Raw genomic sequence first — 24,305 nt, forward strand, 5'->3', positions numbered from 1 at the left:
GTCCGATAGAGATTCAAGGGAGAATTCTACCTGCGGACTTAATCATATTTAATATGTCCAGATTTGACATGATTATGGGAATGGACTGGTTATCCCAGAACCATGCATGTGTGCATTACTTTGATAAGAGAGTAGTCTTTAAATCCACAAATGGGGAGGAGTTTGGTTTTTAGTCAGTACGAGAAAGTTCCCCTCCTCATGTAATCTTAGCTCTACAGGCCACCCGACTTTTGAGACAAGGGTGCATGGGATTGCTAGCAAGGGTCTTACCACCAGATGATGGACTCAAGATTGAAGACGTAAAAGTAGTTCGAGATTTTAGAGACGTGTTTCCTGAAGATCTTCCAGGGTTACCCCAGGATAGAGAAGTAGAGTTCGCGATTGATCTCACTTCAGGAACGGCGCCTATATCTAAACCACCCTACCGCATGGCTCCAGTTGAGTTAGGGCAACTCAATGATCAATTACAAGAGTTACTAGAAAAAGGTTTCATACACCACAGTGTTTCCCCGTGGGATGCTCCAGTACTTTTCGTGAAGAAGAAGGATGGGTTTATGCATTTATGTATTGACTACAGGGAGTTAAATAAAGTAACTATCAAGAACAGATACCCTCTACCCAAGATAGACGACTTATTTGATCAACTTCAGGGAGCCCAAGTCTTTTCTAAGATAGATTTGCGATCCAGATACCACCAGTTGAATGTTAAGGAGATAGATGTACAGAAGACGGCCTTTCGAACACGATACAGACACTATGAATTCCTTGTTATGCCATTTGGTCTAACTAATGCCGCCGCAGCTTTCATGGATCTTATGATTAGGGTATTTAAGGATCATTTGGACCAGTTTGTGATAGTTTTTATCGACGATATTCTCATTTATTCTCGGAGTAGCGCAGAGCATGATGAGCATTTGAGGATTGCCCTTCAAACTCTAAGAGAAAAGAAGTTGTATGCAAAATTTAAGAAATGCGAGTTCTGGTTACAAGAGATTTCCTTTTTGGGACACGTGGTATCAGCAAAAGAAATTTCGGTCGACCCAGCGAAGGTAGAGGCAGTGGTAAAATGGGCCAAGCCTCGTAATGTCAATGATGTACGAAGTTTCTTAGGTCTTGCTGGCTACTATAGAAGATTTATAGAAGGATTTTCAAGTATAGCAGCTTCGATGACAAAGTTGACAAGAAATGATGAGAAGTTCCTATGGACAGATGAGTGTGAGGACAGCTTCCAAGAATTGAAGAAAAGATTAGTGACGGCACCAGTTCTTACAGTTCCTTCGGGAGATGGAGGATTTGTTATATACAGCGATGCTTCACTAAAGGGTTTAGGTTGTGTTTTAATGCAGAATGGGAAAGTTATTTCATACGCTTCCCGACAGCTAAAGAATTATGAGCAGAATTACCCCAACCCATGATTTAGAACTTGCAGCAGTGGTTTTTGCCTTGAAGATATGGAGACATTATCTTTATGGTGAAAAGTGCAAGATTTATACCGATCATAAGAGTCTGAAATATTTCTTCACACAGAAAGAACTAAATATGAGACAACGAAGATGGTTGGAACTTCTGAAGAACTATGACTGCAATATTAACTACCATCCTGGTAAAGCAAACGTCGTAGCAGATGCACTTAGTCGAAAGTCATCCTCTGGCACCTTGGCTACGATGTTTACTCCTCAGAAGCATATACTACTAGACATGGAGCGAGCAAGCATTGAGGTAATCCAAGACACTTAAACTAAGATGAATAGTTTGACCCTAGGTTCAACATTGATAGATCAAATTAAGGTCGCCCAAGCAAGTGATACATAATTGGTGAAGATTAAAGAAGAAATAGCAGAGGGTAAGAGACCTGATTTTCTAGTATCAGATGATGGCACCTTGAGATTTAGGGGAAGATTATGTGTACCCAATGATAGAGTAATCAAAGATTTGATCTTGAGAGAAGCTCATCGTTCACTCTACACAGTTCATCTGGGGAGCACCAAGATTTATCGGGATCTAAAACAACACTATTGGTGGAGTGGGATGAAGCGAGAGATAGTGACATATGTAGCACAGTCTCTGACATGTCAACAAGTTAAAGCAGAGCATCAGAGACCCTCAGGTACACTTCAGCCACTCCCTATACCAATGTGGACTTGGGATGAGATCGGGATGGACTTTGTTTCAGGGTTCCCGAAGGTGCTAGGAGGTCAAGATGCAGCATGGGTGATTGTTGATCGACTATCAAAATCAGCCCATTTTATTCCTATGCAGATGACGTACTCTGTGGATAGACTGGCATAATTGTACGTTAGAGAGATTGTCAGATTACATGGGATAGCATCTAAGATCATCTCTGACAGAGATACTCGATTCATTTCAGTTTTTTGGAGGAAGGTACAGAAGGAGTTGGGAACTCAACTGACTTACAGCACGGTATTTCATCCTCAGACAGATGGTCAATTAGAGAGGACAATTCAGATCCTAGAAGATATGCTTAGAGCATGCGTGATGGAATTTAAGGGTAGTTGGATTAAGTATCTACCCCTTATTGAGTTCGCATATAATAACAATTACCAGGAAAGTATTCAGGCAACGCCGTATGAAGTTCGCTATGGACGTAAATGTAGGTCGCCTCTCTACTAGGATGAAGTAGGAGAGCGGAGGATATTGGGACAAGAAATTATACAAGACATGTGAGAAAATATCAATTATTAGAAAGAAGCTCGCCATAGCACAAGAGCGACAGAAGAAATATGCGAACCAACGATGACGGGAATTAGAATTCGATATAGAAGATAAAGTACTCTTGAAGGTTGCACCGATGAAAGGGATAATGCGTTTTGGTAAAAAGGGAAAGCTAAGCCCGAGGTACATAGGCCCTTTTGAGATCTTAGAAAGAATATGTGCTGCAGCCTACAGACTAGCACTTCCACCTCATTTGTCGGCAGTGCACAATGTGTTTCATGTCTCTATGCTACGAAAGTATACCCCGGATCCCACACATGTTTTGGAGTATGAGCCTCTTCAGATTCGAGACGACAGCTATGAAGAAATTCCAGTGAGAATATTAGCACAGAAGGCCTAAGTGCTACGACACAGAACTATTCAAATGGTCAAAGTACTTTGGAGTCACCACAGCAAGAGAGAAGTCACTTGCGAACACGAGGAAGACATGAGAGAGAAATACCCCAACTTATTTAATTGAGGTACATTCCATCTCGAGGACGAGATTTTCTTTTAGGGGGTAGATTTGTGACATACTAGTCTTGGATTTAGGATATATAAGTAAATTTCCTAGTTAAAGTTTTTCTTTTATTATTATTATTATAATTTTATCAGATTGTGTATTGGTTATTTTAATAATTTCTATTATAATTTTCCTTTGTTTGAAATCACTAAGGTTTTGTATTATTATTTTTTATTCTAATAACTATTACTAGATTTTATCAGATTTTACGAATTTTAGGTTGAATTCAATTCTTAGTTCTATTTATCTCCACCGAACCTCATCTCTTGATTTTAGCCTTTATTTAAACACTTTAAACCTCAAAACCCATACGTTTCTCAGTATTAGTTGTTAACATTCTAGTGGAAACCGATTCTGTTGATGAGCAATTTTCTCCACTCCACACGTCTCCACTCTCATGCACATGCACATCTCTACTCCTTCAGATTTCCTTTTATTTTTCTTCTATCTTCTACACTTATAAATTTTGCTTATCCCGTATACGAGAGAAGAAACTCGAAGCCGTGAACCACCCCACTGGAACTCCTCCACACCGTGAGCTTTCCCCTACTCTTAACCGCCGTGCAAGGCCAAGAGTCCCTAAACATAGTAAGCCTCAAACCCACCCTCTTCACGGAAACCATTTTTTTGGTGAACCCCTGTTGTCCGAAACAGAGCCATCGCCCCTCCTCCACGGTAGCCACCTCAAGAGATGCCGAACCACCTCTCCGATGACACAGAGTTTGCCTGCCATCTTTTTCCATCGCACCCACTCCCTTCCGGTAAGCCCTCGACCGCCGCCAGCCTCCTCTCCTTTTCGGTTGTTTTTGGTAGTTTCGGTTTAACAGATTTCTCTCTCTAACTCTCGCTTTCTCTCTCGGTGTCACACCTCCTTGCCCAGAGGACCACCTTGTCGCGCCGCTATGACCCCTGCCAGCCTAGTAGGAACCCATGTGTTGTGGCCTATGGCCAAGCCACTAGCCATGTCAGCCACATACCAACAGCCATGCTAGCCATGGGCTAGCCTAGCCCACCCATGGGCTCATGCATGCCATGGGTCAACTTGGCCCATGCCAATTATGTTATTTTTTATTATTTCTTTTTATTTAATTATTTATTTTCCAATGGACCTATTGGGGTTTTCCAAGTTGTAATCCTTATAAATAGGGCCCTTAGTCTTTGCATTGACATATTTTGGCAAATTCCCTAGTGGGTAGACTATTTTGTTCTTGAGATCAGCATTCAGTGCTAAGGCACTTGGGCTCTTTGGGGTGCAATACGTGAATCCCTTAAGAGAGGATCACACCTTGCAATTCGTGAATATGTGTGGTTCAATCTATCTTGTTCTTACAACTTGGTGCAATTCGTGAATCCAAGTTGTTGTTCTTTTTGTTATTTTCAAATTCATCAATAAAGAGGTTTATTTCATCTATGTGCAACTCGTGAATCATAGTTGAATTGGCTATCTTTTATTCACTTTGTTCTTGATTATTTATCACTTGTTCATCGTGTTCTTCATTTGTTCTTGGTGTTCATCCATTCCATTGCTCATTTGATCCATCCCATACCACATACGCGACCACCATCTTGTTTATCATAATTTTCATAAATTGACACACTTTACATAAAGCCTTCCCACCATCCAACTTGCCCTAGCCGAAATACCTAGCCACCATCTTCCATCAAACCCTAGCCATATTCCCCACTTACCATACTCGACCAACCCTAGTGTTGCCCTACTTTCCATAATAGTTCACATTCCCATAATTGCCCTTCATCATTCAAACAACCATTGACCTAGCCGAACCCATCTTGCCTCCCATCTTCTCATTTTGGTCACTTACCATAATTAGCCCTTCATCCACATAAACCCTAGCCGTCCACCTTAAGATTTCATAAGGTGATTCATTCCTTTTAGGAGTCTTGTCTCCATCATCCATTGACCTAGCCATCCATCAAGAGTCCCTCTTGAGTCAACGTCCTTAGTTTTAGAAAAGTTGATTCATCCCAATTACATCCCTAAAATCTCTACATCCTCTTACCATATTCAAATTCAAATTCAAATCCCAATTCAAATCTCTTAATTTAAGGAATTGCAAATCCTCTTCAATTCCTTAAATCAATCTTCCTACAATCTATCTAAGTCAACTATTGACTTGTCATCTTAATTCAAATTCAAATTTCCCTCTTCACTCAAAGATTCATTCCATCTTACAAACTTCCCATATCCACTCCTAAACCAACCAAATCCAGCCAATCTTCCTAAGATCAAGTCAATCCCAATCCGCCCACCTTAGCTTCCAAACCCTAGCCTCACTCTTCCATCTCATTCCCAAACCCTAGCATCATCCTAAACTCCAACCCTAAGCCAACTCTTCCAAATCTCGAAATCCACCCTAGCCACCTTACAAAACCCTAACTACAGTTCACCTTACCAACCCTAATCACTATCCAAGTGGCCCAAACATCAAAGGCAATCCCCAAGCCATCCCCATTGCATTAAACAACCCTAATCAACTCTTAGAACACTCCCACTCTATCAACTTGGTGCCACTCTCCAAGAACAAACCCTAACCTCATCTCTTCCATTCAACCCTAGCCTCCATCATCTTGGCACCTCACTCAAGAACAAGTCTAGCCACCCACATTGATTTGCCTTAGCCTAAACACTTAGCTTACGCAAGTGCATCATCTTCATCATTCCATTACTCAAACACCATTCCTTTGGTGAAAGCCAAGCAAGATAGCAAGATCACTCGGTCATCATCTTCACCAAAATAAGCTCGTGGACCTTAGTGTTAGGGATAAGACCGGGGTCCCTAACACAGCCACCTGAGCCGCCGCACGTAAGCTCCCCTCTTGGTGAGTCCATTGCAGAACCTCTCCCTCTCTCTCAACTCTCTGTTTTTTTTTTTTTTTTTTTGGCCCGTGTATCTTGTTTTCTAGAAGAATCATTAATTCTTGATGGGCCCTTGGGCCCTAGGCCCTTATGTGTGTCTGATGGGCTTATTTTGTTTTGTTGGACTCATGTACTAATATTATTATGGGCCAGATTGCAACTCTTACAAATTCTAATTATCTTTAAATGGATTTGTATTTTTAAATTGGGTTTGATCTTATTTTATTTCAACAACAGTTTTACTAATTTTATTGGGCTTAACATTTTAAAAGTTAGTTTTTCTTAAATAAATATATTAGTCAAAGGCTATTTTATAAGGAAGTGTTTAAAGAATTTGAATTATATTTCAAAGTATATTATTGATTGAGACTAATATTTTGTTAATATTCCTTTGTCTATTTAGTAGAATTTAATAAAATTATTATGTTAAGAATATTTAAACAATATTAGTATTTATTAGGTTTCTTATAAGATTTAATAATTATGTTAAGAAATGAAACTTAGTTTAAGAGTTTAAGTTTTATGAATTATTTTAAAATAGCTTGAGTATTCTACTAAATTATAATATGTCATTAGTATTTAAGTAATTTAAATACTAGGATTTATTGATTATAGTGTTAAACAAAAGATTTGTTTGACTATCTTTTAGATTGTGAATTTAATTAAGTAAGATATTAGTACTTATTTGTTCCTAAACAAATTTAGTAATTGTTATTATTGCATATAGGTGTCGAGTTACGAAGTGTTATTCAAGAAGAAGCGCAGCGATGTAAGTAATTTGATCACAAATTAGGATCATCACAGTTCAGCTTATAAATAAGTATTATTCAAGCCAGTTCATTTCCAGCTAATTATTTATGCACCACTCATGTCATATGCAAACATGTCATCTAGCATAGCATATGATTTTATCATTCCGCATCATGTTTAAATTCAGAAATTATGATTATGTATGTAATATGTCATGCATGTCATGTGTATAAGACACATAAGCCATCTTAAATTCAAGTGCAAAGCAAGATCAGATCAGTTAATTAGATGGCCATTCAGATGCATGGTACTAATGCAGTTCAGTTTCAGGGTGGGTGTGCAAGCCACGGGCTTAAGCATGGTCCACCATAGTATGCCAGAATACCATCAGTGGCTCCCCTCGCGGCCTCGGGACGTGGGGTCGGTGCACAACCTCGGACACAGAGTTAAGTGTGTTGGCCAGTCAAATAAATTAGTTAAATCAGATAAATCAATCAGATTAGTCAGTTAATTCAGTTAAAACAGTCATGCATAACATAAGCATCAGTATGAACAGTCATGAATTTAAACTTACAGCATGAAAATTTTTATGAAAACCTTATGTTTATTGTGTTTACGTTGTGATGGATTTCTTGCTGAGTCTTCGACTCATTCTTGTTTGTTTTCATGTTTATAACCACCCAAGTGAGGATGATGAATACGAGCAGGTAGGCCAGGATTAGAAGGAGCAGTTAATTTAGTTTCAGACTTTCTAAAATAAGATTTACTTTTATGACATGAATTTATTCAATTTATTCATTTAATACTTTTGGAAGACATTTTATTAGACCTTTTTCTACGAAATAAATTTCTAATGTCATTTATGAAATATTAGATCTCTTGCTGGGTTTATTTTATGAAAAATACATGACACTCCTAGTCTACGAGAAGGGGGTGTTACACATTACTACATAAATGTGAGATGGCCTCAAGACAGAAGTTTAATAAAGACAAGATGACACTATTTTTCAACAAGAATACCAGAGAAGAAACGCAAAACTGTTTGAGTAATGTGCTTGGGGTGCCAGCTGTTAGATGTTTATGAGAAATACTTGGGGCTTCCTGTCATGATAGGGAGGGCTAAAATTAGATCCTTTAATTACATCATGGACAGAGTTTGGCAAAGGATCAGTAATTAGAAACTTAAGTGGTTGTCACAAGCAGGTAATGAGGTGCTTATCAAGGCAGTTGTACAAGCCATCCCCACATATTGCACGTCGGTGTTTCACTGCAAGGTATAACTAAGATGATACAAAAATTTTGGTGGAGTCATAAGCAGCAGGATAATAAATTCACTAGATCAATTGGTCTGTTCTGAGTAAGACAAAAGGGATTGTTGGATTAGGCTTCAGGGATTTTGAGTATTTTAATAAGGCCTTCCTTGCTAAACAATGGTGGAGATTATTTCAGAATCCTACTTCTCTTGTACCAACTGTGATGCAAAAGAAATACTATAGAAATAGAGATTTTATGACTTCTAGATTGGGTTCTCAGCCTTCATATGCTTGGAGGTCAATTCAAGGTGTTAAGAGTTTATTGCAAGAAGGTATGATCTGGAGAAATGGTAATGGGAGGTCAGTTTCTATATAGAAGGATAGATGACTTCCTAAACCTTGGACTTTTAAAGTTCAAACTCCTATAAATCTACCCATCTCAGCAAATGTTCATGACTTAATTGATTCTGATAATTGGAGATGGCATTCTGATATGGTGAGAAATAACTTTATTGCTAGTGCTGCTGAAATTATACTACAGATCCCTCTTGGTATGATGATTAGTGAAGACATGCAGATATGGCAATGTATGCTGTCTGGAAGTTTCTCTGTAAAAAGTGCTTATCACTTACAAAAGATGTTGATTGACAAGAGTATAGATGAACCTTCTAACAAATTAGCTCGAGACATGTTTTGGAAATAATTATGGACTCTATCTATTCCAAGGGTAGTTAGGGTCTTTATTTGGAAGGCATGTCACAATGGCTTACTAACCAGAGCAAATTTAGACAAAAAAAGGGTGATTGAATCTGATATGTGTCCTATCTGTGGATTGCTTCTTGAAGATGTGGTTCATGCTCTTTGGAACCGTGCAGCAGTAGGAGATGCGTGGAGTCTTGGTTGTCATAAAATATAGAAAATGAGTGGGTGAGGTTTGGACTTTCTATCACTTATGGAACACATGTCTGATGTTTCGAAGCCAAATGAATTTGCTGAAATGGCAATTATTTTAAGCAGAATTTGGCTTAGGAGGAATGTTGTGATACATGAGGAGTCTTTCCTCTACCTACAATCCTTCTTTGTCAAGCTAAGGAGCAGTTGTAGGAGTTTCATAGTGCTCAGATTGAAAGGATATCCCAATGTAGTGTCAAACAAGCAGATTAGAAAGGGTGGAGGCCACCCGAGAGGCCATGGGTTAAGGTTAATTGGGATGTTGCATTTGACAATGTCAATTCACATATAGGTGTTGGGATTGTAGTTAGGGATGTACATGGAAAGGTCTTACCAGTGTTGAGAGAACCAGTGATGTTCAGTGTTGATTCCACTTTAGCTGAAGCTAGAGCAGCATTGAGTGCTTGTGTTTTCTATTGTGAACTTGGCTTTGATCGAGTGATATTGGAAGGAGATGCTAAGATTGTGGTTGATGCAATAAATAAGCCACAAGAGAATTTCACACGATATGGACATATATTGTGGAGGAAATTAAGCAAGTTTTAAATGGTTTGGATTCTTGGCAGATATGTTAAGTTAAAAGGACTTCTAATCAAGTTGCACATGTTCTTGCAAAACATGCTTTGTTATGTAGTTCTAAGTGTATAGATATGGGATTTGTACCTAATTGTATTAGTGGGATTGTATTGTCTGATTTGATTATTCAGTAATGAAAGTGGATGTGTTTTTACTATAAAAAAAATGAAAAATGTCTAATTTTACATTCATATCCGTCCTAAGTTCATTATATATATATATATATATATATATATAATCAGGTCATACGGGTTGACCCGTGAACCCGTCGATTCAATTCCAATTTGGCCTAAGTTTTGCCATGTCATATTAGGGTTAACTTAGATTCAATCAAATTCTATTATGCACAACCCTAACGTTACTATTTTGTGTTGTATGATGCACTCAAATCTAATTATGCACAACCCTAACAATTGATGTCGTGTCAAGTAGTGCAACACCCTACATTTTTATATGCATAAGCAGCTTTTACGTGTATTGTTAACTATATTCTATAAACAACACATTCGGAAAAGATATAATTTGATTGAGCCTTGCTAGGTACAAGCGGTTTAGCGCCCCAAACCGTTGTACCGACGCTGACCTAACTTTTTTTATTGAAAAGAAAAATAAAAGAAGGAAAATTTGGAGAGAAGAAGGTCTTCTGTTTCACGAAAATCATTTCCGTCTCAATTCGCACCGTTTCATTAAACGGATGCCTTACATGTTAGCATCGGTGAGCGGTTTGGTGCCCAAACTCGCTTGCAAGAAGACTTTCCAATTTTATTTAATATTTAAACAGGGTATTAGTTTGTGTTTCTGAAAAGATTTTAATGCTATCTGCTCAAAAGCTTTTGTTTTTATTTTGTTTTTGTTGGCTACTTTTTTTTTCGTTCATCCAACTTTTCGTCTTCCCGCAACTGTCAACACTGGTCTAGCACTTCTACTTTTTGTCAGTGTTTTTGCCAACTTTAGCACTCTCATTGCTTGGTTTGTTCCTCGAAAAAAATATACCAATACATTAAAAATTACTTCCTTAATCATTAAGTAAAAAAAAAAAAAAATTCAAATACATGAACGGTCAAAATGAGCGGGCAAACATTGGCAACATAGTAGCATTTTTCTTCTTCCTTAGTGCTTCACAATTTCCAATCAATAAAGAAATCAAACCGCTTTTTGCAAGCCTACAACTCTTCATTTACCGTTTCTTTCTTGAGAGTTTTTATAAATACACTCCACTTCTTCATCTCTGTTTTAACTTGATACATCTTCGATTAAAAATAAATAAAGAAATCATTATCTTCTTTTATCAGTTCTGAGAGCCTTCCTTCAAGGTGGTACTGGTGGCACTAATATGCTAAGAATCGATGACGGTGCAGTTTTGAGCTAGAGCATTTTACAACAAATATTTATACCGTTGCTCAGTCTATATTCTATCATCCAATAATCAATCTTGTGGAATCCAGCCCAGCAACGAAAACTTGCAGAAGTTTTTAATATTTTGTGTTATCAATCAGCCAAAAGCCTTGGAAAAATGTTTTTACATACAGTATTAACTGAAAAAAAGAATACAAAACAGAAAACGCGACCTACCACATCTACCCACAAGGGGTTAGCTTCTTATAGCCGGCACTCCGAGGATTATCGTCTTTCCAGCCATCCCAAGCTCTTGCCTTTTCTTGGGAAGCATCATCATCTTCATCATCCTTTTCACCTGGTCTTTGCTTCCTATTGTCCTTGTACCATGAGGAATTGGCATCCTCCATAAGTTTTGCATTTTTTCCTTGCCATTTGTCCATCGTCTCCATCTCCCTTAGACCAGCTTCCTCTATGCTCACGGTTGGCAACCTACAACAACATATCCAACGTCTTAGCATCTCCACCAAGATGTTTGAAATGATACAACGCACCCCTAAGCAGAAAGCCAAGTATTTCCATAACAATTATATCTGGGAATATATCTCAGCAATCATTCCTCCCTCCCAACCAAACATAAGCAAAGGGTATCCCTACAAGAAGTGGGTCTTTTCCTTTTCTTATAAATGAATTTTTATCACGCAATGGAAATATACCTATAAGAAGGTTGGAAAACCTGAATTTCCATCCTTTTCCTTTCACTCGTTATGCTTCCACCCACGAGACTCAATGGTCCAAATGCTAGTGGCTGATATTTGTGGTCATGTGCCTTCGACGCCTTCACTCTGCCTTCTAGAACTTCTTGTGCAAATGTAGCATATGTGATAGGCTCTGCAGGTTTAGTATACCAAGCTCGAGCTGCAGCATTACGATGCCAAGCTTCTGCTCTCTTGCTGTGATAATCAAGAACTTGAGAGAACCCCTTGTCCCCTTCCTGAATTTATAGAGTTCATGCAGAAATGTTATATGTACAAAAACCTGTGAAAAAGCAGTGGTTCTACCAATCACTACACCTAGAGGGGGGGTGAATAGGTGTATTCCAATTTTGATCTTCTTTTCAATATTAGAAATAAATAAACAGTTAATCAATGGACAAAAACAATTAACACAATGATTTTGGTCACGAAGTGGAAACTCATTTGAAGAACTTCTTCAAATTCTAAAACCACTTCGGGTGTAAGGCACCACCTAAAATCCACTATAGAAAAATTTTATTACAACCAATTTAGAGACACTCACAAAACCTTTGTAGTTCCTAAACCTGGCTTCCAACATCACGAGTGACCCACTCGATCTCTACACACATGTAGTGTCGGAACTCCGACCTTCTATAGCTTTCCACGAGAACCTCTCGATCTCTGCATCACAGCAGCTCCGGAAACCTTCCGGCCAACAACACGTCCATTTCAATGGACTTTGAATGAGATTTTATCTTGAGTGTTGTGTGGTGGATATGTGTTTGTCCAAGAGAGATTCACAAGGTGAGGAATAGGTTTCTCTCTTTGGCTCTTGAAACACTTAGGGTTTTTCTCTATTTTTCCACACCTCAGAACAGAAATGATCTGTTCTATTTATAGTCCCAGCAAGTCACGGCACTCAAAACATGAATCTTTAGATTGTCTTGAACATTGGCTCGAGCAAGGTGTCGAGCGAAGGTCGAGCGCACCTTATCTTCTGAAACCGCTCGAGCGAGGTGTCGAGCGAAGGTCGAGCGAAGGTCTCTAGATGAGTTCAGCTCGCGTACAACATCGAGCGAACCACTCTGGATGGGTTCCGCTCGAGCGCTGAGTCAAGCGCACATCGAGCGAACCACTCTGGATGGTTTCTGCTCGAGCGCCACGTCAAGCTCACCTCGAGTGAACCACTCTGTTTGGGTGCCGCTCGAGCGCTTAGTCGAGCGCACATCGAGCGAACCACTCTGGATGGGTTCTGCTCGAGCGTTACGTCAAGCTCACCTCGAGCGAACCACTCTGCCTGGATTCCGCTCGAGCGCTTAGTCGAGCTCACCTCGAGCGAACCACTCTGCCTGGTTCCGCTCGAGCACCAGGTCGAGCGCCCATCGAGCGAACCTCTCTGGAAGGTTTCGCTCGAGCGCCAGTCGAGCCATGTTGAGCACACTTCAATCTTTTTCATGTACCAATGCATCAACACTTGTTACAACTCAACTTTACATAGGTTTTCACAAGAATATGCCAATTAACTCATTTTTCCCTCAACAATCTCCCCCTTTGGCATTTCTGTGACAAAACCTCTAACCTATACATAGGACCTAATCCTAACACACCCAAATCAGGATTCCCATTTTTCAGGCAAAAAGTCTTGAGCACATTGAGATATTTCTGCAAACACTTAGCAAACGGTTAAACGTACCAATAACAATATGCAAGAAATAATCATAAGCATAAACATATGTAGCACAGTTTTCAGAAAAGACTTTTCATTAAGAATTAAATCAGACATTGTTTTCAATTTAGACAAACAATATTAGCACGAGCAGCATGTGATACAAATAAAAATAGCTGCTCCCCCACAAAACAAAAACAAAAGCTGCTCCAACAGCTTTCTTGCTACTCCCCCTAAATCTCTATACCACTCCCCCTTAATCTATACTCACCCTTTTTGTCACAAACGCCAAGGGTCTCAAGTATCACCATGAGGCTGACTGCCATCATCATCACCATCAGGCTGACTTCCATCATCATCAAAGCGCTCCTCTATATCGTTGAAGCGTTGAGTCACAAGCTGCTGCAGGTTGTTAACTTTAGCATCAAGGCTATCAAACCGTGCATCAAACTGGGCTTCAAGACGGGCAAGATACTCAATGACCCGCTGAAGGCTGGGTTCGGTCAAACCAGGTGCCGAGCTATGAGGCTGTGAGCTTGAAGACTGAGAACTCGATGGCTGAGACGTGGATGGCTGGGAGGAGGATGCAGGAGGATGCTCAACATTCAGTGGGTGAGGGGTAATGTGAGCACGACTCAGGTGCATGGTCCTACGCCCAATAGGAGCCTTAAGAGGAACTCTAGGCTCATTAGGAAGAAGCATAACAGCCTGAGAGAGGGCTATCTTAGTGATTAGGCAGGCGAGAGGCAAGCCAGTCCGTAATTTCGGGGAACTAAATGCCTCAAGCATAACCCGACAGAGATGACTCCCCAGATCAATGGAGACATCATTTATCAATGCATACAAAAAAGTGACGCGGTCAGGACCGACATCACTTTGATGACCAGTAGGATATAGGTTTGTAAGGACTATCCTACTAAGAATGAGAAACTCGGGTGTAAAACGTGAGGTGAGAATGGGTGATTTACCATCCCAACTCGAAAATGGACCGATTAAATATTCAACAATGACAGTCGGACTAGGAGGAGAAGTCCGTGTATATGGATATGTGGGGTTTGCCACTCGCGGGGCATTTAGCAAATCCGCAACCATGCCCGGAGTCACCCGGAAGACAATGTTCCGGAGACTGACTTCAAAAGAGCCATCATCAGAGATGGCAGCAATATTGGAGTAAAACTCCTTAACCAACTCCACAGAAGGAGTGGGATGACCAATGGTCAAGGCCAGCCACTAGCGAGACTCAAAAATGCGGGGAATAACAGTCTCAGAAAGCTCACCAAGGAGAACTTCCCGCTCGACAATAGGAGAACGGGTAGAAAAATTTTGAGTGTAAAGTTCTCTTGCACGAGGATTGCGGAAATGTGCTTGAGCGGGGGCTGGAGGATTTTGGCGTGAACGAACTCTTCGAGACATGACAGAAGCTGGACAAAATCAGTGACCGTTAGACAAGGCTAAAGGTAATGTGAAATGCCCCATGCTTGATGAATGCACATGCCTAATTTTGAACCAAGCCAAACTTAGGTTAAAAAAAAATTTTAAAAACAAGTCATGAATGTTGTCAAAAACCATTTTAAAATGCACAATGCACATGCCGAAAAACACAATTGAACAACCCATTTGGCATTTTGAGCACTTCAAGTGCAACTAAGCCAATGTTGGGTTTTAAACCCAATGGAGGTCCCAAGCCTCAATGCCAAACACTATCCCTACACTAGAATAGACAAAAATGACCATGGGGACAAGGTAAATACCAAAGCATGATGAAAATAGGAAATCAAACTTCATTGAAGCAATTCACCTAGCACTTGGAGTGCATCCAAGTACACACAAAATGAAAAACCCCTTGGGGGTTCTAAGCACCTCCTAAATACAAAGAGAATAGGAATGGACAACCAAGAGGTCCATTCAAACACCAAACAAACCAACCAATGTGTTCCATTTCGAAATCCCCAAATCTAAAGCCCTAATTTCCGAAATGTATATGCATGGAGATGTATGTTGCAAAATGAAAAAAAATGTCCAAAAATGATTGAGAAGAGGGAGAAATAAGAGACTTACCGTGATTGAAGCAAGATTTTGGGAGAAAATGAAGGAAACCACACGGAGAAAAGGGGAGAGGTTATCGCAAGGGGTGGGGAGAGGAAACGGTGCAGGGGGGAAATAACGGGCTGGGGAAAAAGAAAAGGGAGGGGGGCGGTTTTAAAACACGTTCGCTTGAGCGGCTTTTAAGTTCGCTCGAGCGGATGCCCAGAAATTTTCCTCCTTCTCTTTTCTTACAGAAATTCAGTGTGATCCAACTATTAATGAAGTTAATTTTTAAATCATTCACACACACATCAAATGTAGAAAGGCATCATGTCCTTATAAAACACGCAGGTAATAAACACAAAGTATCACAAGTAATAAAGACAGCCGTGTTAACAAATTTCTTGCTCAATCAAGAAATTTCAACCAAAAGGTGTGAGCGGGGTTGGGCTGTACAAGAAACCACAAGTGTTTGAGAAACTCTTCCAAGATGCAGAAAGTCAAACCCAATGCTACTAGAACCTAGATGCTTCTGTTTGATTATCTGTATCAATGTTAAGATACTTGTTTACCCCTTATTTTTTTTTTTTTTTTTATAAATATATATATGCAACAACAGCCCTTTTTCTTTTCAATGACATACAATATCATCTTCTTTTCTTTTTCTTTGCACAAGGGAACAATAATGAGGTTGTCTAGCCCGTGGTCAATTCTGTGTGTAGGTAGAGTTTCCTAACACTTTTGATTGCCTCGCCAAAAACTCACGGTGGTGAAACGTCGATTGACTAAGCATGGAGTGAAGTGTGTGAAGCTAGTCACAGATTACAACTGATACTCATGTTTTAAACCTTTGTAAGCCATAGAAATATGATACAATTCTTAAAAGACACATGCACCTAGATTTTTAGAATTAACAACATCAATAACTAATATCACAACCAAGGAGAGCATGTAAAGGCAGTAATACCAAAAAAACAATACGAGGATGAATAATCACAAAATAACAAAAACAAAAACAAAACAAAAAACAATGCAGGTAAAGCATGCAATGCATGTTATGCATGTTTCAACCCTCAGGTCAATGCACAAATACCAATAGCCTTTCGAAGTAATTCAAACCGAAGCCCATCCAAAGGTTTAGTGAAAAGGTCGGCTAGTTGGTGTTCGGTGGGAATGTACTCAAGAGTCACCACACGTGTTTCTACCAGCTCTCGAATAAGATGATGTCTAATGTCAATGTGCTTGGTCCTAGAGTGTTGGACAGGATTTTTTGAAATGTTTATGGCACTAGTATTGTCACAATAAATGCTCATCATACCTTGAGTAATATCATAGTCACACAACATTTGCTTCATCCACAACAATTGCGTGCAACAGCTGCCTGCAGCAATATATTCAGCCTCAGCCGTGGACAGCGATATGGAATTTTGCTTCTTGCTCATCCAGGCAACAAGGTTTGTGCCGACATAGAAACACCCACCAGAAGTACTTTTTCTATCATCTGCATTACCTGCCCAATCAGCATCGGAATAGCCTGCAAGCTCAGTATTAGAGTCTCTAGAATACCAGATCCCATAATTGACTATCTCATTTACATAGCGAAGTATGCGTTTGACAGCTACTAAATGAGATTTCTTAGGATTAGCTTGAAATCTAGCACAGACCCCAACACTAAAAGCAATGTCTGGTCTACTTGCAGTGAGATACAGTAGACTCCCAATTATGCTCCTATACAAGGATTGCTCAACATTCTTGCCTGACCCATCAGTACTAAGCTTAACACTCGTGCTCATAGGGGTTCTGGCATGGCTTTTCCCATCTAATCCAAATTTTTTGATTAATTCCTTTGCATATTTGGATTGAGATATAAACAGCCCATTGTCTAACTGTTTTACCTGGAGTCCTAAGAAAAAGGTTAGTTCACCTACCATGCTCATTTCAAATTCATTTTTCATTTCTTCAGCAAACTCAAGAGCCAGGGCGTCAACCGATGATCCAAATACAATGTCATCCACATAGATTTGAGCAACTGTTATGTCTTCTCCAACTTTTCTGATAAACAGTGTTCTGTCAACACTTCCTCTCAGAAAATTGTGATCTTCAAGATATGAAGTAAGCCTCTCATACCAAGCTCTAGGAGCTTGTTTCAAACCATATAAGGCTTTCTTCAACCTATAGACATGATTAGGATATTTTGGATCATTAAAGCCTTTTGGTTGTTTGACGTACACTTCTTCTTGGAGGATCCCATTCAGAAATGCACTCTTGACATCCATTTGATACAGCTTGAAACACATGTGGCATGCAATGCTTAATAATATCCGGATAGATTCAAGTCTGGCAACTGGAGCAAAGGTCTCGTCAAAGTCTATTCCTTCCATCTGTGCATACCCTTGAGCAACCAATCTTACTTTATTTCTCACTATCGTACCATTCTCATCCGACTTATTCTTAAATATCCACTTAGTACCCACGACATTGTGATTCTCTGATCTTGGCACCAAGTACCACACATTATTCCTCACAAATTGGTTTATTTCTTCATGCATAGCATTCAACCAATTCTCATCATTTAAAGCTTCTTCGATTCTTTTTGGTTCAATTTGTGAGATGTAGCTTGAGTAAGCCAATTGATTTATCACTTTCCTCCTCAGCCTCATTCCTTCATCAATGTGTCCTATGATGTTGTCCTGAGGATGATTTAACTTTACTCTTGACGAGGGCTCCTTTTGGTAACTCACTTTCTCATTTGATGAGGTCTCTAAGTTCTCATTTAGAGTACCAAAATCTTCTTGTCCAGTTTCACTCGGTGTGTGAGTTTGCTCTTCCTTGTTCAACTCACTCGGAGTGTGAGTTTGCTCTTCCTTGTTCAACTCCTCTCTAGGAGCATCATTGACCACCACATTTATGGATTCCATGACGGTTTGGGTGCGTAGATTGTAGCTCCTATACGCACGACTGTTTCTGGAATATCCAAGAAAAATTCCCTCATCGCTCTTAGGGTCAAACTTAGCTAAGTTTTCCTTATCTCTCAAAATGTAACATTTACTACCAAACACCCGGAAGTATTTCACATTTGGTTTCTTTCCTTTCCACATCTCATATGGTGTTTTGGAAGTGTTTGGTCGTGGATAGACTCTATTCACAATATGACATGCTGTGTTCACAGCTTCTCCCCAGAAGTGAGTAGGTACATTTTTACTGTGAATCATGACCCGTGCCATTTCTTGAATAACTCTATTCTTTCTTTTGACCACTCCATTTTGTTGTGGAGTGATAGGGGCAGAAAATTCATGACTGATACCTTCTTCATCACAGAAACTCTCAAGATTTGAGTTTTCAAACTCTCTTCCATGATCACTCCTAATTCTGACTATTGCTTTCCCTTGCTCATTTTGAAGTTTCTTGCACAAAGTTCTAATCACATTAGGAGCTTCACCTTTTTCTCTCAGAAATTCTACCCAGGAGTATCTGGTGAAATCATCTACCATTACCAGTATGTATTTCTTTCCCCCCAGGCTCTCAGTTCTAGAGGGTCCCATAAGATCAATGTGCAGCAACTCTAATGGTCGTTCGGTCAGAATAGCCGTTGTGTGCTTGTGAGCTGTTCTAACTTGTTTTCCCAACTGACATGACCCACAAACAGGAGTCTCTACTTTACCCAGCTCAGGCAATCCTACCACCATCCCTTTCTTGGCAATCTTAGACAGATTTTTGTGATTCACATGTCCAAGTCTTTGATGCCAGAGGTCAGTAGCCTCATTCTTAGCACTATTGCAACTATGCTGAGGATTAGGGGCAATGCCATAACAATTATCAGATGTCCTTGTTCCTTGCATCATGCAATTTCCATTATTATCTGAAACAATACACATATCTTTTGAAAAACGGACTTCTGCACCATTGTCACACATTTGGCTTATACTGAGGAGATTGGCTTTTAATCCATCAACAAATAGGACTTCTCTCAAGATGGGCAGTCCAGGTATTTCAATTTCACCCCTTCCTATTATATCAGCTTTACCGCCATCTCCAAATGTTACTGTTCCACACTTGTACTCTTCAACTGTTTTAAATAGACTTTTATCACCTAACATGTGGCGAGAACATCCGCTATCAAGGTACCACATGTAGGTGTCTCTGGTCTTTAGAGCAATGTGTACCACATGGCAAGTGTGTATTTTTCCAGTTCTGACCCACATTTTTCTAACTTTTGGAGAGATGTCCTTTTTGCTAGTTGACAGTTGGTCTATCTTGACATTGAGCATCTCATTTTGTCTAATTAGGGCCCTGACTTGACTCCAAAGATTCAAATGCTCTCTTCTTGATTTAGTATTTCCATCTCTCATAGGATTCCTCCTAAGCTCATAGCAGTTTGGTCGAATGTGACCAAACTTACCACAATTATGGTACACATAATTCTCCTTGCGATCTCTTTGTCCCCTGAAGGATGAGGCATACTTAGGAGCAGTTATGAGATTTTTACCCATTTTTGGTGAGTACACACTTCTACTTTGAGAGCGTGTATGATCATACATGGTGTATCTCTTCAATTTAAAACAGTCTCCTACAACATGACCAGTCTTACCACAGTGGTGACACACAGGACTTGTATTTCGAACTCTTGACTTATCATGAGACTGAACACCCATATTTACATGAGAGGATTTCTTACCCTTGTCAGATGGGTTAGCATTCCCTTTTGCAATTGACTCACGAACAAACACAGTTTTCCTCTCATTCTTATAGGAGACTTTTGAGGTAGTAGCTGCATCAGATTTCTCTGTATTATATCCTAGTCCACTCTTGTCACCAGGAGGCTTTCCTGACTCCAGGATTTCATCCAGCTTTTCTTTCCTAGTGGACAAGGATTTCAGTTCATCCTTCAACAGAATCATCTCACTTTCTTGATTTTTTAATTCCTCTTCTAGAGAAACATTTCTTATTTTCAACTGATCAGTTAAACCAATGGCTTCATTTAATTTGCTTTGAAGCTCTTCATTTTCTCGTTTGCTGAAGTCTATCTCCTCAATGTGCGCTTTGTTGCGCTTTCTCAATTTAACACATTCATTGTACAGCTTCTCGTAGACTTCTTGCAACTGATCTTCATACTCATATTCATTTCCAGATATGCTCCCATCATCAGACACTGATTCACTACATTGACTTTTGCTGCTGACAGAGGTAGTGAATGCCATGTAGTTAAGATTTCTTTTTGGAGAAGAGTTATCTGATGATTCACTCGACTCTGATTCACTCTCACTTAGAGATGCAATCTTAGCTCTTTCTTTTGCCTTTTTGTAATTTGCACATTCCAGACGAATGTGTCCAAATCCATGACATTCATGACACTGCACCCTTGATTGTACCTTGTCTTTATTTGTTCTAGTGTACTTCTCAGTGCTTCTCTCCTTGTTCCCTGAACTTGAGCCTCTATTATATCTTTCAAACTTTTTCTTCTCTGACCTCTAGTTCTTATTGTTTCTAGCCACAAACATTTTTCTGAACTTCTTAGCATAAAATGCTATTTCTCTGTCACTCATAGCCGACTCATCGGATGATTCATCTGACTCTTCTCTAATGGTATTGAGGGCTATGGACTTGTGTTTCTTATCCATAGGAAAAGTGTGTTCATATATTTGTAGAGAGCCTACCAATTCTTCAATTCTCATACTGTCTAGATCTTTGCTTTCTTCAATAGCAGTAACTTTAGGACGAAACCTCTCAGGGAGTGATCTAAGAACTTTTCTCACAATTCTGTTCTCAGGAATTCTGTCCCCTAGATTAAAACGAGAATTGACAACATCATTTAGTTTGGCATAAAAGGCATCGAAGGTTTCATCATCCTTCATTCTAAGTTCTTCAAAACTTGTGGTCAGCATTTGAAGTTTAGAATTCTTTACAGCCTTGGTACCCTCATGGGTGACCTCAAGAATGTCCCAAGCTTCTTTGTAATTCTCACACATGGAGATTCGCTTGAACTCCTCCTGGGACACGGCCATGAAAATCACATTCAGGCCTTTGCTATTCCAACCACACTCACTAATTTCCTCCCTAGAGTAATTATCCACACCTTTGAGAGTTTGAACTCCTTCAATAATAGTGACTGGTTCTCTCCATCCCTTTGTTATAGAAACCCACACTCGTTCATCCACAGATTTTAGAAAAGCTCTCATTCGAACTTTCCAATAAGCATAGTTGTTTCCATCAAAATAAGGTGGCGATGTGAGAGATTGAGACTTATCCATTTTAACCACTACAGCAGGATCACACTCAGGAATTTAATCCCAGCGGAGTGAACCCGCTCTGATACCAATTGAAAAAGCAGTGGTTCTACCAATCACTACACCTAGAGGGGGGGTGAATAGGTGTATTCCAATTTTGATCTTCTTTTCAATATTAGAAACAAATAAACAGTTAATCAATGGACAAAAATAATTAGCACAATGATTTTGGTCACGAAGTGGAAACTCATTTGAAGAACTTCTTCAAATTCTAAAACCACTCCGGGTGTAAGGCACCACCTAAAATCCACTATAGAAAAAGTTTATTACAACCAATTTAGAGACACTCACAAAACCTTTGTAGTTCCTAAACCTGACTTGCAACATCACGAGTGACCCACTCGATCTCTACACACATGTAGTGTCGGAACTCCAACCTTCTATAGCTTTCCACGAGAACCTCTCGATCTCTGCATCACAGCAGCTCCGGAAACCTTCCGGCCAACAACTCGTCCATTTCAATGGACTTTGAATGAGATTTTATCTTGAGTGTGGTGTGGTGGATATGTGTTTGTCCAAGAGAGATTCACAAGGTGAGGAATAGGTTTCTCTCTTTGGCTCTTGAAACACTTAGGGTTTTTCTCTATTTTTCCACACCTCAGAACATAAATGATCTGTTCTATTTATAGTCCCAGCAAGTCACGGCACTCAAAACATGAATTTTTAGATTGACTTGAACATTGGCTCGAGCAAGGTGTCGAGCGAAGGTCGAGCGCACCTTATCTTCTGAAACCGCTCGAGCGAGGTGTCAAGCGAAGGTCGAGCGAAGGCCTCTGGATGAGTTCAGCTCGCGCGCAACATCGAGCGCACATCGAGCGAACCACTCTGGATGGGTTCCGCTCGAGCGCTGAGTCGAGCGCACATCGAGCGAACCACTCTGGATGGGTTCTGCTCGAGCGCCACGTCAAGCTCACCTCGAGCGAACCACTCTGTTTGGGTTCCGCTCGAGCGCTTAGTCGAGCGCACATCGAGCGAACCACTCTGGATGGGTTCTGCTCGAGCGTTACGTCAAGCTCACCTCGAGCGAACCACTCTGCCTGGATTCCGCTCGAGCGATTAGTCGAGCTCACCTCGAGCGAACCACTCTGCCTGGTTCCGCTCGAGCGCCAGATCGAGCGCCCATCGAGTGAACCTCTCTGGAAGGTTCCGCTCGAGCGCCAGTCGAGCGCCAGTCAAGCCATGTTGAGCACACTTCAATCTTTTTCATGTACCAATGCATCAACACTTGTTACAACTCAACTTTACATAGGTTTTCACAAGAATATGCCAATTAACTCATTTTTCCCTCAACAACCTGCAAACTCCATAGACAATGGTAGCCATAGATGTAATCATAAACTGCATAAAGCTTGTTAATCTATTAATCAAACCGCCAAATATAATGAACAAAAGAGGGGAAAAAGAAAAAAAAAAAAAACTGTGCACATATAGATGTTCATATAACCAGGCCACTAGAGGGAGAGATGGATGTTCACATACAGAGGGAACGAAATGATCGGACTTTTGAAGATAAGGAGCAAACATTGGAGGAGATTAGAATGTTCTTTGTTAGAACTTTGTTCCTTTGGGCGAGTGTTGTAGATTGTAATGGCCTAAATTTTCATGATTTTCTTGTTTTTATCTCTCCCTCTTAGCTACGTGTAAACTCTTGTATACCTGTGTACTTGGGCTATACCTATTCATATTGATACAAATATCTTTTACTTATAAAAAAAATTAACCAGACCACCATCCCGCATGCCTCGTAGAGAACACTCAAACAATTTCGGGTCATCCAGTCTTTAGGTGAAATGCTAATTTTGCGAAAGTAGAGCAACTTCATCAACTGTATCAATACCTTCGATAGTTTTTCCTTTATAGCAGAGATCATCTCTTCCTCCTTAACTAGCATTTCCAGGAGATCAAATGCCTGAACATTGTATCATGGAACAAAGATTTGATAAGATCTTAATAACAACACCTTGAACTTGGTAGAATATATTGATAACCTAAAACCAACCTTACAGATTGCCAACGAGATGGTAGTAAGCCAGGCCCGCACAAGGGGAACAATATGATTTCAGTCAAACTCCAATAGCTTTGAAAACCCAAAACTTCGGCAGTGGAGAAAAAAGTACAAAGAAGAAAGATAAATGAAATAAAAATGGTAAACATTTGTACGCAGTACACGCTAGATGTAGCGGTAACACTTCAGCAAACTGAAAATTAGTAATGAAATACATCATCCTTTGACGGGCCTTTTGAGCTAGTTTCTTCAAATTTTACTGATACGTGGGTTCTGCATAACCATTGAATGCTATATTTGAGGTTTTGTTTGTTTTCACAATTCTTTTCAATTCTTTTCATCTCATCTAATTATTATAATTTTTTTAAAATTTTCATACAAAATAAAATAAATAATTTAATTTTTTCTAAATCTCAAAATAAAAATAATATATAAAAAATATATTCTAATAATATTTTATTAAATTTTTAACTTTCATCTCAATTCTTTGCGAAATCAAACCAAGGATTAGAGAAACCAAGGATTAGAGAAGGCGAGAGGAGAATCCAACAAGCCTCTCTTCCCAACAAGTACAAGAATAAAAATCAATTTTAAAAATTGGTTCCTCCCA

General features: G+C 39.7%; 1 protein-coding gene across 1 annotated transcript; it reads right to left on the bottom strand.

Annotated features, from left to right (window-relative positions):
- Positions 1 to 10,872: 10,872 nt before the first annotated feature.
- On the bottom strand, positions 10,873 to 23,723 carry LOC121253943 (PP2A regulatory subunit TAP46). Its single transcript, XM_041153871.1, has 5 exons — positions 23,690 to 23,723; positions 23,528 to 23,599; positions 11,695 to 11,972; positions 11,166 to 11,470; positions 10,873 to 11,034 (listed from the first exon to the last, which is right to left on the bottom strand). The coding sequence occupies exons 2-4, from the start codon at positions 23,579 to 23,581 to the stop codon at positions 11,221 to 11,223; spliced, it is 582 nt and encodes a 193-aa protein (XP_041009805.1). The 5' UTR covers positions 23,582 to 23,599; positions 23,690 to 23,723; the 3' UTR covers positions 10,873 to 11,034; positions 11,166 to 11,220.
- Positions 23,724 to 24,305: the final 582 nt, after the last annotated feature.

This window comes from Juglans microcarpa x Juglans regia, chromosome 3D (assembly GCF_004785595.1).
Source record: "Juglans microcarpa x Juglans regia isolate MS1-56 chromosome 3D, Jm3101_v1.0, whole genome shotgun sequence".
NCBI lineage: Eukaryota > Viridiplantae > Streptophyta > Magnoliopsida > Fagales > Juglandaceae > Juglans > Juglans microcarpa x Juglans regia.

What these genes read in the sequence shown, in the direction of transcription:
- LOC121253943 (XM_041153871.1), bottom strand. Translation starts at nt 23,581, where the DNA reads ATGCTAGTTAAGGAGGAAGAGATGATCTCTGCTATAAAGGAAAAACTA. An exon ending in TAAAGGAAAAACTATCGAAG is followed by an intron (nt 11,973 to 23,527) that starts GTATTGATACAG and finishes CTATAAATTCAG; the next exon opens with GAAGGGGACAAGGGGTTCTC. An exon ending in GTTTTCCAACCTTCTTATAG is followed by an intron (nt 11,471 to 11,694) that starts GTATATTTCCAT and finishes ATGTTGTTGTAG; the next exon opens with GTTGCCAACCGTGAGCATAG.